Consider the following 17,417-nt stretch of genomic DNA (forward strand, 5'->3'; position numbering starts at 1 on the left):
CTCCGCGGCACGTGGGATCCTCCCGGACCGGGGCACGAACCCGTGTCCCCTGCATCGGCAGGCGGACTCTCAACCACTGCGCCACCAGGGAAGCCCGAGTGCCCAGTCTTATAGGACAGAGCGACGTGCAGTGACGTCCCCACGCAGTGTGTGTGGTGAGCGGCAGCCTGCCCAGCATGAGCTGTGTGGCCCGGTGGTGAGGTGTCTGGGGCAGTGGGCACCTGAGCTGTGCCTCAGAGCACAGATAGAAGTGGGAAGGTCCAGGGGCAGGAGGGCAGCCCAGCGAGAAGCAACAGAGGCCCGGCCTGTGCGGCGCTGCAAGAACCTGAAGGCTGAGGTGGGAAGGAAGGACACAGTTGGTTTATGGAGGCCTTTCTGTGCCTCGGAGGGTCTGGGCTCTGTCAGCAGGACCCACGTGTCCCCTGAAGGCTTGGAGCCAGGGCGTGACCTCGGGTTTGTGTCTTTAGTAGGATGATTTCTGCTCTGGAGAATTGAAGGGGCATTTCTAGCAGCAGGGAGCCAGGGGGCAGTTGGCGGGCTCCGGGCAACTCCTGAATGGGCATTTGCCGTTGCCTTTGCCTGAAGCGCTCTTTCCTCCCTCAGAGCTGAGCTTAAATGTCACTGCCCACGAGAGCGTTCCCTTGCATCGGCCCTGCGCCTGCCTTCCACCACTTTGCTCTCCCTTGTCTGTAGTTGTCTACGCTCTCCTCGGCCCTGTTTTGCTCTCTGTTGCTCCCCAGGTTGTCAGCTTGGTGAGGGCGGGGACCTTTTCTCATTCCCCTCTGTATCCCCCATGCTTAGCATCCTGGCGGCGTAAAGTAAATCCTGGGAACGCGTCAGTCAGCGCATCTAGGGAAGGTTTCCTGCGGGCCTCCCGGGGCAGGTGGCATTCTAGGCCCTGGGAACGTGAAGATGCACAGGGCCTGCCTCCCGGCGTCGGGGGCCTTCTCTGCTCCTGCTCTGGGTGGGGCCTGTCCCCGTTCTGGCCGCTGCCCCCAGAGCTCCCTGGCCTCCTTTCAAGTTTGCCTGGAGCCTCTCGTTCGGTCTGGAGGCGCCTTCGCCTTCGCTCACCCTGCCTCCTGCGCCTCACCTTGTGCTGGGTGGCCTTTCCCATCTGCTGCCTTCCTGGGTGGCCTCCACCGTCTGGGCTTGGGGCTCTTCTTTCACTCGGCAAGACCTACACACCCCAGCCAGCTCTGCTGACAGCTTCCGGGGAGCCCACGGCCAGGGGACTCCGTGGCGCCTATGCGGTCTCTGAAAAGTACACCCCTCTCCGCCTCCCCCCCCGCCCCCCCCCGCCCCCCTCCCCCCCACCGGTATCTGGTCCTGTTGTTTACCCTGACTGTGGTGACAAGGCTTGAGGGGCTCCCAGCTGGGGGTTGGGAGCACCTCTCTCCTGCCCTCCGGCCTTCTGTTCTTTGGCTTGGGGTTGAAGGCTGCCCCTGACCCACCCTGACCCTGGATTCCCAGCAGTCCCCCTTGATCCCTCCTGACCTGCAAGCATCCTGATCCTTCTTTTCACTCCTAATTCTAGAAGGTCACTTGTCCCCTGGGGTCTGGGCCACTTGGCTGATAGGGTACCAGAAGATCGCCCTTGCAGTCGTTCCTTTTTCCCATGGTCTTTATCCCACTGCAGCAGTGCTGTGCCCAAGGGCAGAGGCTGTAGCTCCCAACCAGGCCTCTGGGGTCTTGTGGGAAACCCCCTCATAGTCTCACCCGTCTTCTGCCGTGTGGGTTCTGTCAACCCCTCCGGCTCCCTCACACTCCCCAGGGTGCACTCAGACCTCAAAGACACATGTGTCCCGTGGCTCAAGGCCCCCCAGGCTGGGCTCCCATGGAGGGGACATTCATGCTGCTGAGGACAGAGCTGTTACCAGAGAGAGCTGATGAGCCTTTCTCGCTTCCCTAGCACGGTCCGGAGAAGCCCCTCTGCCTTAACCAGGGGGTGGGGACCGAAGGATGAGGTCTCGGTGCTGGGGGCTGTGGCTGCCGTCGCCTGGGCCATCCTGGGTCCTCCACTCCCACCCCCCTTTTATTCTGAAGCCCGGGCCTCTTGGCAGCAGAGGGATGGCTGGCCTGCCCCGATGGGGGGCGGGTCCCTGTCCGCAGGTGGCTCTGGGTCTCCCAGTTAACTTCAAGAAACTATGCTTAAGGAAGAAAAAAAAAAAACTTAGAGGAGCATACCTGAAAGTGATAGCCATGTAATGTGGTGTGAATTTAATTTTGATCCCTTTGTTTTAAATTAAGATCACTGTTAATTATCTTTTTAAATGACAAAAAGCTTACTGAAAGAAAAGAAAAAAGGCTTCTGTTTAAAGGAGATTAAGATAATTTGGGGACATGTGTTGTAATTTTCTGTTCATTAAAAAGTCATTTTAGATTACAGTGAAAAAGGAACACCCTTTAATTAATTTTTATATAAAAGTTTATTTAAAATAATCCTTTTCTGTCAAAGGCACGGTTCTTAGTTCTTCACACGTTGCTCACTGAGTCCTGTGACCCCAAGAAGTAGGGCCATTATTATCCCCTTTGTACTGATGGGGAAACTGAGGCACAGGGAGGTCGGAAAACTTCAAGGGATCCGAATTACCAGATGTAACCTGGTTCTTACTCCTGTTTGGGCTTCCTTTCTGCAGTCAGGGTTTGATGGTGGGGGGATACACAGGTGGGAGTTGGTCCTTGCCGATACCCTCTGTTTGTACGGTGATCTAATTGTTCACCTGTCGCTGTCCCAGGTATGGTGTCTCTTACCTTTCCAGCGGCTCTGTGAGGTGCATGTGCTAGGGAGGCTGGCTCACTGGGTGTAGGCAGTGCAGGAGCTCACGTCTTTGGCCTTTTGAGTCCAGTGTCCACTGTGTCCTTGTACTGGCCACCGATAGTTTGCAAAAACACCGGAAGCCAGCAGTTCCTGGAAAGACCCTGCTTTTGACGTGCAACATCTTACAGGAGCGTTCACAAGCTCTCTGTATTTATTCTCTTCAAAATCATGGATAGGGAAGGAATATTCTATCATCTGGTTGTCAGTGATTAAGTGTTATTTTCTACTTTGGCCTGAGCATGTGAACTTTGAATGCCTCTTGCAACTTGCAGCTGTTTCCTTGATTAAGTAATTGTATGTTTTTCGCCATACTGGATCAGCTGTTGACAGGTGTTGCTAGTCTGTTATTGGCCCATGGTTTCATTGATAACTGTGTGTGCTCTTCCGAGATGAAATGCTAGTTTGGCACAGAAATCAGACTAGTTTGTACATTTGATTTGTTCAGAATAATAGAACTTTTGAGGGCTTTTTATGCCAAGTGCTGTGTTCAAACCTTTATATTACAGTATCCTCGTAGCATTCTCCTCAGATGAATACTAGGATTATTTCTGCTTTGCAGGTGAGGAAATTGAGGCTCCAAAGCTGAGTGACTGACGTACGGAGCTGCCTTACCCTCTTGGATGAAATTAGGAATCAGTGCTTAAAAAACACTTTGTAGTTAAATCTGTGCAAGGAATAAACATTTAAGAAGATTAAGGTTATATCTAAATGATACCTGCATATCAGCATTATAAATTTGACTGAAATTTTTCAATCTATCCTGGAATAAAACTAAAACAAGTACAAAACAAAACACCTCTCTAGGTATTTTGAGTGATCCAGCGAGGTTCTTAGAGTTGACCCCCAGTTGGGATCAAGTCCTCTTCCTCTGGCTTCACCACCAGCTAACAGATAGAGGTTTTCGGGAGATTTTCCCAGTCTGCTGCAGCTTCCAACCTAGAGAATTTGACCTGATGCAAACAGTGACATTTATAATCTGAATATTTCTTTCTGACTGTCTGACTTGAGTACTCTTGAGAGAGTATCACGTGGGGGAGAACAAAATTTAATGCCAATGATTAATTTTTAGAAGTGTAACTTACTACGTATTCCATGGATTTTTTTTTTTTTTTTAACAGTCACACGGAAGAGAAGACTCAGTGGGAACATCCAAAAACTGGAAAAAGAAAGCGAATAGCAGGAGGTTTGTATGTTGTTGTCATAAAGCAGAGACCCCTGTATTTAAAGCATTAATCAGATGGGAAAACTGTCACAGGAGCTGGACTCTCCCTCTGGGGAGTTTGTAGGATTTGGTAGAAGGAAGTGATGAGCTCTTGGGGTGGAGTGCTTAGGATGATTTCTTTTTTTTTTCTTTTTTTTTTTTTTTTTTTTTTGCGGTACGGGGGCCTCTCACTGTTGTGGCCTCTCCCGTTGCGGAGCACAGGCTCCGGACGCGCAGGCTCAGCGGCCGTGGCTCACGGGCCCAGCCGCTCCGCGGCATGTGGGATCCTCCCGGACTGGGCCACGAGCTCGTGTCCCCTGCATCGGCAGGTGGACTCTCAACCGCTTGTGCCACCAGGGAAGCCCTAGGATGATTTCTTAAATAAGAAAGTATTACAATAATAGGGACCTTGAATTCACAGTTCATTAGATTTTTCCATAGTTGCACTGTTTGTAAAATTGGTCTTGGTTCCTATCCTGGAATTAAATATATCAGTGTTTGATAGAATTCCGTAAAGCTTGCGTTGACTTGTAGGTGCTTCTGAGTAAGTGTGTCATGCATGGAATAGAAGTGTAAGAAGGTCCCTGCTCTCAAGAGGTTGAGGGTCTATTTGAAAAGACAACATGTGCCCTTGGGAAAAAAATGAAACTGGTCTGTAATATGAATCTTCACAAGTCAGCATATGAATGGTATTCGGTGCCTGCTACAGTGTAGACACGTTCTGGGAATTCATTCAGGGGAGCATTCATGTTGATTGGAGCAACCAGTAAGGGTTTTGTGAAAAGCAGAAGCTGAGTGGAGTGTTGAAGAGTGATCAAGAATGAAATAGTATTTTATTTTAGTTTTTAGCCACATGGCTTTCAGGATCTTAGTTCCCCGACCAGGGATTCAACCCAGGCCCAGCAGTGAACGTGTGGACTCCTGACCACTGGACTGCCAGAGAATTCCCAAGAATGAAATAGTCTTAAAAATAGAGTTGCCATATGATCCAGCAATCCTGCTCCTGGGCATATGTCCAGAAAAAACCATAATTCAAAAAGATACACGCACTCCTATCTTCATAGCAGCACTCTTCACAGTAGCCAAGACATGGAAGTAACTTAACTATCAATCAACAGGTGAATGGATAAAGATGATGTGGTATTGGATTGGCCAAAAAGTTCCTTCGGTTTTTAAGTAAAAATAAGACACATTTTTCATTTTCCCAAGAACTTTATTGAGCAGCGTATTCACTGTTTTGTTCCACTACCTTCTGCCATTTTTCAGGCAACTTCATAATTCCATCTTCCCAGAACTTTTTATCTTTTTGAGCAAAGAACTGTTCCAGGTGCCTTCTACTGTCTTCCAGGGAATGGAAATATTTTCCATTAAGAGAATTTTGTAAAGACCGAAAGAAATGGAAATCCGAAGGTTCAATGTCTGGTGAATACGGCAGATGAATCAGAACTTCCCAGCCAAGCTGTAATAGTTTTTGCCTGGTTATCAAAGAAACATGCAATCTTGGATTATCCTGATGGAAGATTATGCGTTTTCTGTTGACTAATTTCGAACGCTTTTCATTGAGTGCTGCTTTCAGTTGGTCTAACTGGGAGCAGTACGTGTTGGAATTAATCGTTGGTTTTCCAGAAGGAGCTCATAATAGAGGACTCCCTTCCGATCCCACCATATACACAACATCACCTTCTTTGGATGAAGACTGGTCTTTGCTGTGGTTGGTGGTGGTTCATTTTGCTTTGCCCCACGATTTCTTCCATTACACATTATTGTACGGTATCCATTTTTCATCACCCGTCACAATTTGTTTTAAAAACAGAATATTTTTCTTACGTTTAAGTAGAGAATTGCATACAGAAATACGGTCAAGAAGGTTTTTTTTGCTTAACTTATGTGGAACCCAAACATCAAAGCGATTAACATAACCAAGCTGGTGCAAATGATTTTCAACGCTTGATTTGGATATTTTGAGAATGTCGGCTATCTCCTGCATGGTATAATGTTGATTGTTCTCAATGTCTCGATTTGATTGCTATCCACTTCAACTGGTCTACCCGACCATGGAGCATTGTCCAGTGAGAAATCTCCAGCAAACCACTTCTGACACGTTCCATCAGTCACAGCACCTTCTCCATACACCACACAAATCTTTTTTTGCGTTTCATTTGCGTTTTTACCTTTCTTGAAATAATAAAGGATAATATGCTGAATGTGTTGCTTTTTTTCTCCATCTTCAATATTAAAATGGCTACACAAAAATTCACCGATTTTGATTTTTTTTTTTTTAAAGGCATGCTGTTATGACAGCTGTCACAATACAATCTAACAAAATTGTTTCGAATGAAGTTAAGACAACTAAACACTAATAGAGTCATCTTATGGAAAAACCAAACAAATTTTTTGGCCAACCCAATACAAAGGAATATTACTCAGCCATAAAAAAATGAAATAATACCATTTGCAGCAGCATGGATGGACCTAGAGGTTATCATACCAAGTGAAGTAACTCAGAAACAGAAAGACAAATATCATATGGTATCACTTATTTGTGGAATCTAAAATATGCCACAAAAATCTAAAATGCCACAAATGAACATATGTACGAAACAGGAACAGATTCACAGACATAGAGAACAGGCTTGTGGTTGTGAAGGTGGAGGTGGGGGAGGGATGGATTGGGAGATTGGGTTTAGCTGATACAAACTTATATATAGAATTGGTGAACAACAAGGTCCTACTGTATAGCACAAGAAACTATATTTAATATCCTGTGATAAACCGTAATGGAAAAGAATATGAAAAAGAATATGTAAAACTGAGTCACTGCTGTACAGCAGAAATTAACACTAAATCAACTTTACTTCAATCAAATTAAAAAAAAAAAGAATGAAATAGTGTTAATTCCAAGCAAGAGGCAGAATGTAGAGTGTGGTTGGGGTAATGGGTCTTCTGTACCTGCCATAGTTGGAGCACGTGACCTGCTGATCTGGTGGGATAGGTCTGGGGCTGGAAGGGCAGGGGCTTCAGTTCACCCCACCCCACCCCCACATAGACATGTTGTTCTTCTGTGTTTCAGATTTGCCCTATGGATGGGAACAAGAAACTGATGAGAATGGACAAGTGTTTTTTGTCGAGTAAGTGTCTGCAAAGAAACTTCTCAGCCATCTTTTTATTTAATTAATTTATTTATTTTTAATACATTTATTTATTTATTTTTGGTTGCATTGGGTCTTTGTTGCTGCACGTGGGCTTTCTCTAGTTGCGGCAAGCCGGTGCTACTCTTTGTCACCGTGTGCGGGCTTCTCGTTGCGGTGGCTTCTCTTATTGTGGAGCGTGGGCTCTAGGCGTGTGGGCTTCAGTAGTTGTGGCTTGCAGGCTCAGTAGTTGTGGCGCACGGGCTTAGTTGCTCTGCAGCATGTCGGATCTTCCCGGACCAGGGCTCGAACACGTGTCCGGGCTCTAGGCGTGTGGGCTTCAGTAGTTGTGGCTTGCAGGCTCAGTAGTTGTGGCGCACGGGCTTAGTTGCTCTGCAGCATGTGGGATCTTCCCGGACCAGGGCTCGAACACGTGTCCCCTGCATTGGCAGGTGGATTCTTAACCACTGCGCCACCAGGGAAGCCTGACACTGACTTTATTGCATTGGTCTGGAACTGACCCTCCAATGCTTTATCTCCAAGGTATGCCTGTAATTATAAAGAATGTTTTGAGCATCCTCCTCTGTAAAACTATCTTTGGAATAAATTCCAATAACAAACAGCAACAGTAACCACGCATCTAGCACCTAACATGAGCCAGGCATGTTCTAACCAACTTGTACCTGTAGTATTAGCTCATTCGCTCCCTGAAATGCCCTAAGGGAGGTGAGCGCTAGGCTGCCTGGCCAGTCGTTTCCCCGCTCTGATCCCATTAGAGAGGTGTGCTGGTAAATGCTTAACAACCAGTTCCCTGGGGGGAAAAGCCCATATTTGTTTCCGTGGTATAAATACTCCCACTATAGCTTATTTCCAGCTACCGAGGTAAAGTCACTGCGGAGTTGGGAAGAGAGATGCACATTTGGCTCTTGTGAGCCAGGGTGACCCGGCTCCACCCCTGCTCTGTCCTCTGTAAGACACTGGAGTCAAAATGCTTATCTGGCATCTGTGGTTATAAGTAAAATGAAAGTTGGATTATTCTTGAGTCTTAGTGTTTATGGGGTGACGAGTATTGATTTTAAACTGTATATAATTTTACACACACACATTACAAATACATTTAAAAAATGTTTTTATTTATTTATTTTTTGGCTGCACTGTGGGGCTTGCGGGATCTTAGTTCCCCTACCAGGGATCGAACCTGGGCCCTCGGCAGTGAAAGGGCTGAGTCCTAACCACTGGACTGCCAGGGAATTCCCACAAATGCATTTTAAATCATGAAATCTTTCTTTCTGGAGAGTTCTTAATCGTTTTCAAGGTATTTTGAGGTCTATCTCAAACCCCAAGATCACATTTAAAATGTAAAAAAATAAACCTATTCTGTAAGGAGCAACCTGTTCATCTGTATGAACAGGTGTTACTGATATATTTTAATATATTGTTTGTACTACCAGTATAGTTTAATATTCTTTCTACAAGATTTCGATCAACTCCAAATCAAAACTAGAGTGTGTGAGTACAGCCTTAAAGTGAAAATTATTAGAATTTTAGTAGTTGGCTGGTTTCATATTTACTATCTTTTATCATTTTGAGTTTTCTACTTCTTTACCAATCTTCTTAGGCCCTTGCACATAAGAGATTTAATTGAAATCTACTGACAAGAGTGCCTGATGGATCTTATAGCCACATTTACATGAATTAAAAGGAAAAAACCCCAAAGCGTACTCCATGTTTGAGATCTGAGGGTACGAGGCAGTGCTTTGTATGTTACAGCCTATTTTACGGGCAGTTCTGAAGAAAAGGCTTCTATGGCCGTCTTTCTAGGCAGGAATGTAATCCTCCTGGAGGCCAGCAGATAGATTAAATGGACCCCGGGTCTTCCCGGGGTTAAGAATAAGCCTTTTTTAGTCCATGAAAAATGGGGTTTGCCTAGCCTAAACTATAAGATTATCTTGTAATTATAAACGCCTCTGTTCACTACTGTAGGTTCACTGCTTTCTCCTTTTCTTTGCAGCCACATAAATAAAAGAACTACCTACTTGGACCCAAGACTGGCATTTACTGTGGACGATAATCCTACAAAGCCAACCACCAGACAGAGATACGACAGCAGCACAACCGCCATGGAAATCCTCCAGGGCCGGGATTTCAGTGGCAAAGTGGTCGTGGTTACCGGAGCGAATTCAGGAATAGGTAGGTTGTTAACCGACAACTGACCACAGCGATGGTTGTTGTTATTTATTTATTTATTTTTGTCAGTGCTATGATGAAATCCGCTTTAGTCTAACCATAAGGAAACTTTGTTTGGTGGTTCTCTAATTTAAAAGGTATTTATAGCCTTTTCAGCTATCGTGTCATTAAAGTTCTGGGCCCTTTTTCAGTCTCAGTGTTTGCATGGAAGGAGGGCCGTGTCAGGGCCGACCTTGAATTCTCTGAAAGCTGAACATTCAGTGGAAGATGGTGGCTATTTTGGTTCTTAAGGATGAGAGACAGCTGGCTCTGTCTAGGAGTTTCTGACCTGGTCTGCGTGGTGTGTGGACATAGTCCAGTTACCTGGGTTCTTCAGCCCAACGCTGACTGGTAATGGAATATTGGGAACAGTGGCGTGTCAGGGTTTTGGGACAAAGGACACTGCAGGTGTCTGTTGGTTACGGAGAATATGATTTTCTTTGGAGAACAGGATCTTATTTCTTTGCACAGTCGGAGGATCAGTCTCTGTCATAACCTCTTGGTTGCCCGCGTTTAACTGCGGTGACGGTCATGAGGGAGGGGCCCCGGGGGTGTCCTCTCCTTAGCCTCATGGGCCGGTAGAGAAGCTGCGGCAAAGCAGATGCTCTGGGCTTCCCTGGTGGCGCAGTGGTTGCGCGTCCGCCTGCCGATGCAGGGGAACCGGGTTCGCGCCCCGGTCTGGGAGGATCCCACATGCCGCGGAGCGGCTGGGCCCGTGAGCCATGGCCGCTGAGCCTGCGCGTCCGGAGCCTGTGCTCCGCGACGGGAGAGGCCGCAGCGGGGGGATGCCCGCGTACCACAAAAAAAAAAAAAAAAAAAAAAAAAAGCAGATGCTCCTGCGTTCACTCTCCAGCTGATTTTATTCTTATTTTGCTTTGGTCCATTGACATGAATATCTGAATCTGTAAGAACCAGCTGCTTTGAGTAAGGATATGCATCTTCAGGTTAATTTACAGAGACAAAACATGGAATTGCATTCAGCTGTCTTCTAGCAAGTTCTCTCCTTTTCACCCTTCATGGCGCTCCCCCCTCACTGGCCTTCTCTCTCACCAGCTTTGTCTCCTCACCGGTTTCTATATCCCCTGCACTTCTTTCTCTGTCTTGCTTAATTTTCGGTGACCTCTTCTTGAACTTCCAGAAGCATTCCCTGGTATCATCAGGGCAAGTGTAGGAAGTGACATACATTCTTAGAGGATCAGTTGTTATATAGTACAGGGTTGAAAATCTAACAAGCTACGGTCCCAGAGCAGAACTTTTGACTGTACCTGTCCATTAAGGCAAAGAAGCACATGGAATTTTTTTTTTTTAATTGAAACGGATTTATTTAAAATCAACTCTCAGACCTACCTCATCCTGGGCTCAGAATATGTTCAGTTCAGTTTTCTGAATCACATCGGGGTTAATTCTATTTAATTGTTATCGATAGGAAAAGCTGATGATGCTATATTAAAAATAACAGCTGGATCCTCAGTCATCCAGGAAACAGTATGTTGTGTTGATTGCCTTGACAACTGTTACGTGAGGGTGTGGACCAAGACAGTGTAGAGTAATTAAGAAAGAATAAGGACTTAAGTAAAATACCTCTTTTTATTTAACACTCAGTTAACCAGTGAATTAACTAAAAGGTCTCGTTCCCTTAATCTCGTGGCTAGACAGTTTTTTCCTTTCATGAGTAAGATAAGTGACTACTGATGGTTTGTGCGTAAGTGTTGCAACTTGGCTCTGTCTGACGTTAGATGGCAGGCCTTCTGAAGCTCTGCTGAAGATTTGCCACGTCAGGCCTGTGACATCATAATCCAGGACTAAAGGCACTGGTCCAGAATATACAGAGAGCTTTGTGTAGTTGGGTGTTGAATCACGCTCGGAAGGGAGGAGGAGGTTCTGAAGCATTGAGAAGAAATGTGTCATTGGTCAGAGTGGACCTTGGACCTCTCGGAGGCAGGCTCTGTGCCTCTTCACAGCTGCCACTGCCCCTTCCTGAGGTCCCTGGTCTTTTCTGTGGGCCCTGCAAGTAGGTGCCGGTGGTCCAGTCACACGTGATGGTAAATCGTAGGCTCAGGCTGGAAGGGAGGTTGGGGAAGGTCTCAGAGCGCGCCCCCCATCCCCATTTCCCCAGCTCGAACCTTCCTTGTCTTCAGCTCTGCCTGGTCTCCCCGTGACCCCTCCAGTCTCGAGAAGCCCGAGTCTAGGGGAGTGCTGGAGATTTGTGTGCTTAATATTTGAAATAATATCAGACCGAACATTCCAGGCAATCACATCCTTGCAAAGAACTCTGGCGCTGCAGCCGTGGCATCAGGCTTAAAGAAAAGAGCCGAAGGCAAGCCCGTGGCTTTTCCGTCATCACTTAGGCAGCTTTTATATCCCACGCGGCTGCCTTAGAGAGTGTCCTTGTCCAAGTAGGCTGTGCCTTCCAGATAAATTTCTTCCTTCTCCTGAACTATGAAACACGCCAATTTAGAAATCACTCTCACCACTCTGTTTCTGCCCCTTTCACAGGAAAAGCTGAGCGCAGAGTGAGTCAGGCATCTTCACTTCCAACCCTCCTCGGCGTTCAGGAGTCATCTCTTGAAGCTTGAGTGGTGTTGGCCTGCCCTTTTCCTCTTGCTGCTCAGGGCAGCCCGGTTCCTACATGTGAACTGTCCAGTCTTTAGCCTCATGGATGGATGTCTGGGCTCTTGGGAGCAGAGTGGGCTGGTACAAAACATACCGGTCTTTATTTTGAGAGTGGTGATTCCCCAGCTAAAAGCACAGGTAACCTAATTGGCTTTACAGAGGTTGCTTTACAGATCTGCTGTTCCCAGTGATTCTTTTCGTTCGTGTTTTTGAATTCCCTGCAAGGCACCTCTCTGTTGGACTTGCCATTGGGTGGGGGCTCTCTGTTGTGGAAGGGGACACTCGGGCGGTGAGAGGGGATGCCTTCCCTGGTGGACGGCAGGGACGTGCCAAGACGCTTCCCCCTTTGATGTGGCTTCTATGCAGATTCTCTCTTGTCATCCGTGTTGGGTACCTCGCCCCCCCTCCACCCCGGCTGTAAGTGATACAGAACTGTATTTTGAACTTTGGATATTTTATGTTCCGAAGGCAATTGGAGGGACTCCTGCTTATTAATTCAGCTTATAAAGATCAGGGTGGTTCTTGTCGGTAGAAAGATTCAGAGGAAATGCCACAATAAAGCGTTTTGAATTCTTGGAAGTTTGTAGGCAGATACTGCAGTTGACTGGGTCCAGCTGTCCAGATGGGGAGTCGGCAAACTACAGCCCCTGGGCTAAATCTGACTGCCGCCTGATCTTGCAAGTAAAGTTTTACTGGACCATGGCCACGCCTGTTTATTTCCGTTTTGTCTGTGGCTGTTTTCATGTGAGCAGCAGAGTTGCATAAATACAGCAGAGACCCTGTGCCCTGCACAGCCTAAAATATTTACTGTCTGGCCCTTAATGGAAAACGTTTGCCTACCCCTGCATCAGATGGTCTAATCCCTTTCAAAATAAGATCACCCCAGCATGCTGTGAGTAGCCACAAGTTAGGTAAAATTCAGATAAAGTGGATGCCCTAGGCCACAAGGAAGACGGTGGCAACACATTATACGTGTCTGTTGGGGATGCCCCGCCAATGCCTGTGCCTCCTGCCTCACCTCTGTCCCCAGCTTTAGGGAGCTGCGGGCCTTAGGACGTTGCTGCCTCTAAAACTGACACTCTTCTCTCATCGACCTTTGTTTAATGAGCGTTCTGAACCCTAAGAGCTTTGTGTAGATTGAGCGCTGTAGCTTGTGGACCTCTCTCGGTGGAGCTCAGCCTCGCAGTGTCCACGGGGAAGTCACCTCTGCACCCAGAGCTTGTGCCAGCAGACCACGAGGCCTGGAGCCCCGGTCCTGACGGCTAAGCAGTAGAGGCGAGGGAGGAGGTCATTTCTTTTTGTGCTCAGCGTAGCACTGGGCAGGAAGGGGCAGGTGTCCACGGCGACCTGGACTTAGTGGCTCGGTGGCTCTGATTTGGTAAAAAAAAAAAAAAAAAAAAAAGAAAAAAAAAGATCCCTGGTGGACGGCAGGGACGTGCCAAGACGCTTCCCCCTTTGATGTGGCTTCTATGCAGATTCTCTCTTGTCATCCGTGTTGGGTACCTCGCCCCCCCTCCACCCCGGCTGTAAGTGATACAGAACTGTATTTTGAACTTTGGATATTTTATGTTCCGAAGGCAATTGGAGGGACTCCTGCTTATTAATTCAGCTTATAAAGATCAGGGTGGTTCTTGTCGGTAGAAAGATTCAGAGGAAATGCCACAATAAAGCGTTTTGAATTCTTGGAAGTTTGTAGGCAGATACTGCAGTTGACTGGGTCCAGCTGTCCAGATGGGGAGTCGGCAAACTACAGCCCCTGGGCTAAATCTGACTGCCGCCTGATCTTGCAAGTAAAGTTTTACTGGACCATGGCCACGCCTGTTTATTTCCGTTTTGTCTGTGGCTGTTTTCATGTGAGCAGCAGAGTTGCATAAATACAGCAGAGACCCTGTGCCCTGCACAGCCTAAAATATTTACTGTCTGGCCCTTAATGGAAAACGTTTGCCTACCCCTGCATCAGATGGTCTAATCCCTTTCAAAATAAGATCACCCCAGCATGCTGTGAGTAGCCACAAGTTAGGTAAAATTCAGATAAAGTGGATGCCCTAGGCCACAAGGAAGACGGTGGCAACACATTATACGTGTCTGTTGGGGATGCCCCGCCAATGCCTGTGCCTCCTGCCTCACCTCTGTCCCCAGCTTTAGGGAGCTGCGGGCCTTAGGACGTTGCTGCCTCTAAAACTGACACTCTTCTCTCATCGACCTTTGTTTAATGAGCGTTCTGAACCCTAAGAGCTTTGTGTAGATTGAGCGCTGTAGCTTGTGGACCTCTCTCGGTGGAGCTCAGCCTCGCAGTGTCCACGGGGAAGTCACCTCTGCACCCAGAGCTTGTGCCAGCAGACCACGAGGCCTGGAGCCCCGGTCCTGACGGCTAAGCAGTAGAGGCGAGGGAGGAGGTCATTTCTTTTTGTGCTCAGCGTAGCACTGGGCAGGAAGGGGCAGGTGTCCACGGCGACCTGGACTTAGTGGCTCGGTGGCTCTGATTTGGTAAAAAAAAGAAAAAAAAAGGAAAAAAAAGAAAACAAAAAAACAAATGGAAATGGCTTCAACATGGTGATCATTAACTATAGACCTTAATGCGATGTCTCCGGAGAGGGGGTCTTGGAGGCTTCCTGTTGCGGAAGGTCCCGTAGCTGCTTCTCTAGACTCAGCCTGTCAATCGAGCGGATTTGGCTCTGCCTATAAATAGCTCAGTACAAAATGCTGCCTTCTCAAATCTGAGGGCTGACTTGCGCTCCTTAAAGGTCAGACCCTTCTAACGAGGGGTTACCTGAATGCCTAAATGTGGGGCAGCGCCTGCCCTGTGCACTGTCCCTGGGAGCGGGGACGTTTGTTGGAAATCGTGCAGATAGTTGCAGGGAGCAGATTGATCGTCACGGCGCCTACGGAGTGAAATCCTGGTTCTGTCAAACAACCATTGAAAAAATATTAACAAGTATGCACAGCTTAGCTATTTTCAGTCTCCTGTTCACTGGCAATGATGGATGATAAAAGATTTCTTCCTAACTTCCAGTCTTAAACCAATAGTGGTTAAAATTTGGTTTTTGAATCCCTTTCCGAGTATAGTCAGATTGAGAAGTTTCTTCGACCCTTTGAACTTTCATAACACTGGGCTGTTTCAAATGTTGTGACTTGAAATCTGGAATAGCCTGGCCTGGTTTCGATTTGTGAGTCAGAGGGTCCGTTAACAAGAACAAAACCGTTTTTTTGCCTGAACAAATACAAGCTGGCCACTTTAGTATACACCAGGAAAATGTATTTTGGGACTGACACTTTAATTTTCTATTGGTGTTTATGTTATATATAATAAACCTCCCTAAGGTTCATTACAGGGATTCTAATAATGTGTGTACGTGTATACACACACACATATACCAAAATTTATATACTTTGAGATATAAAAAGTATTTGCTCAAGCTATCAAAGTCAACCCCAAATTTGTTCTTGAAACAAAATGAAGGTATTGGATTTCCATGTGGGAATCCCAGAATGTTGTAGTTTAATGTTGAAATTGGTTGTTTTGGCTTAGAGAGCCTGTTTTTTTTTTAGAGCTTGGGGTCTTGTTGCAAAATCATGTGTTGAAATTATAGTGTGAAGTGGAGTTGCCATATTGTTTTATCCTACACATCATCACCGCGATGAATTCATATCTGGTGTAGATTCTACCAGTTCTACGGTAATACAAGAGAAGTGCTTTTCTTCGTGTAGAAAAGTGTAGTCATTGTTAACATTTATTTATTTATTTATTTATTTTTTGCGGTACGCGGGCCTCTCACTGTTGTGGCCTCTCGCGTTGCGGAGCACAGGCTCCGGACGCGCAGGCTCAGCGGCCATGGCTCACGGGCCCAGCCGCTGTGCGGCACGTGGGATCCTCCCAGACCGGGGCGCGAACCCGCGTCCCCTGTATCGGCAAGCGGATTCCCAAACACTGCGCCACCAGGGAAGCCCCATTGTTAACATTTTACACGCACACTTTGACAGTAATGAACCAGACTCTCTTCCTCTCCACCCTCAGATCTTTATTTTCTTTTCCACAACTAGTGTTAACTAAATTTTGCCTTCTAGCCTAAATCATGCCTTTGACTTTTTTTCCTCAGTTATTCCGAAAGATCCCATAAATTCGAGGCCATAGGCCACCTTAGAGTCATTTTCTTGGTTAAAATTTACTCATATGGGGTCATTACACTAGGGATCTTGAAATGCCTGATTACAGTTTCCTTTCCGGTTGTCAACAAGACTTAAACTAGTGGGATTTTGACGTTTATCTTCTTGTTAAGAACCTGGTGCTCATTAAGTAGAGGAAGATTTCCTGAAATAATCTAAATAATCTTTTGGGAATTCAGACTCCCATTTTATTTATTAAAAAAATTTTTTTTAGATTTTATTTTATTATTTTTTTATACAGCACGTTCTTATTAATTATTTTATACATATTAGTGTATATATGTCAATCCCAGTCTCCCAACTTATGCTTTCCCCCCTTGGTGTCTCTACATCTGTGTCTGTTTCCGCCTTGCAAACCGGTTCATATGTACCATTTTTCTAGATTCCACATATATGCGTTAATATACTAAAATCAAAAAACTTTAAAAAAATTTTTTAGTTTTTGGCTGCATTGGGTCTTCGTTGCTGCGCGCGGGCTTTCTTTTGGTTGCGGTGAGCGGGGGCTACTCTTCCTTGCGCTGCGTGGGCTTCTCATTGCGGTGCCTTCTCTTGTTGCGGAGCGTGGGCTCTAGGCACGTGGGCTTCAATAGTTGTGGCTCGCGGGCTCTAGAGCACAGCCTCGGTAGTTGTGGCGCACGGGCTTAGTTGTTCCGCGGCATGTGGGATCTTCGTGGACCAGGGCTTGAACCCGTGTCCCCTGCATTGGCAGGCGGATTCTTAACCACTCTGTCACCAGGGAAGTCGCCAGACTCTCATTTTAAATTAAAAGCATTTGTGACCATTTCTCTTTTATGCTAAAATAAACCCATATATTGTAAGTAAAATGATTTTGGAATTATTTGTTCTGAGAAACTATTGAGATTTTTGACAGTACTGGAAAAAGTCCTTGAATAATATTACATAAAAATTGAGAATTAGTACCTTATGAATTAAACAACCTTTTTTACATTTCAATATTCTTAGACATTGAATATACATGGGAATCGCGTGATCAGAGTATTTGAGAAGCTATATATCTAAAGGAAGAGATCAACTGAAATATTCTAATGAGCCTCTTCACATAATTTGGTAATCACATCCAAAAGTCTTATTTAAAAATGTATGTAGTAGCACAGGGAGATCAGCTCGGTGCTTTGTGACCACCGGGAGGGAGGGGTGGGATAGGGAGGGTGGGAGGGAGATGCAAGAGGGAGGAGGTATGGGAACATATGTATATGTATAGCTGATTCACTTTGTTATAAAGCAGAAACTAACACACCATTGTAAA

General features: G+C 46.2%; 1 protein-coding gene across 1 annotated transcript in view; it reads left to right on the top strand.

Annotated features, from left to right (window-relative positions):
• The window catches only part of WWOX (WW domain containing oxidoreductase), an 818,391-nt gene that overhangs the window by 1,668 nt on the left and 799,306 nt on the right, over positions 1 to 17,417 (top strand). Inside the window, 3 exon segments of the mRNA XM_055078924.1 lie at positions 3,937 to 4,001; positions 7,090 to 7,147; positions 9,159 to 9,337. Coding sequence (XP_054934899.1) covers positions 3,937 to 4,001; positions 7,090 to 7,147; positions 9,159 to 9,337 — 302 coding nt within the window.

The sequence above is a fragment of the Physeter macrocephalus genome, chromosome 17 (assembly GCF_002837175.3).
Source record: "Physeter macrocephalus isolate SW-GA chromosome 17, ASM283717v5, whole genome shotgun sequence".
Lineage (NCBI taxonomy): Eukaryota > Metazoa > Chordata > Mammalia > Artiodactyla > Physeteridae > Physeter > Physeter macrocephalus.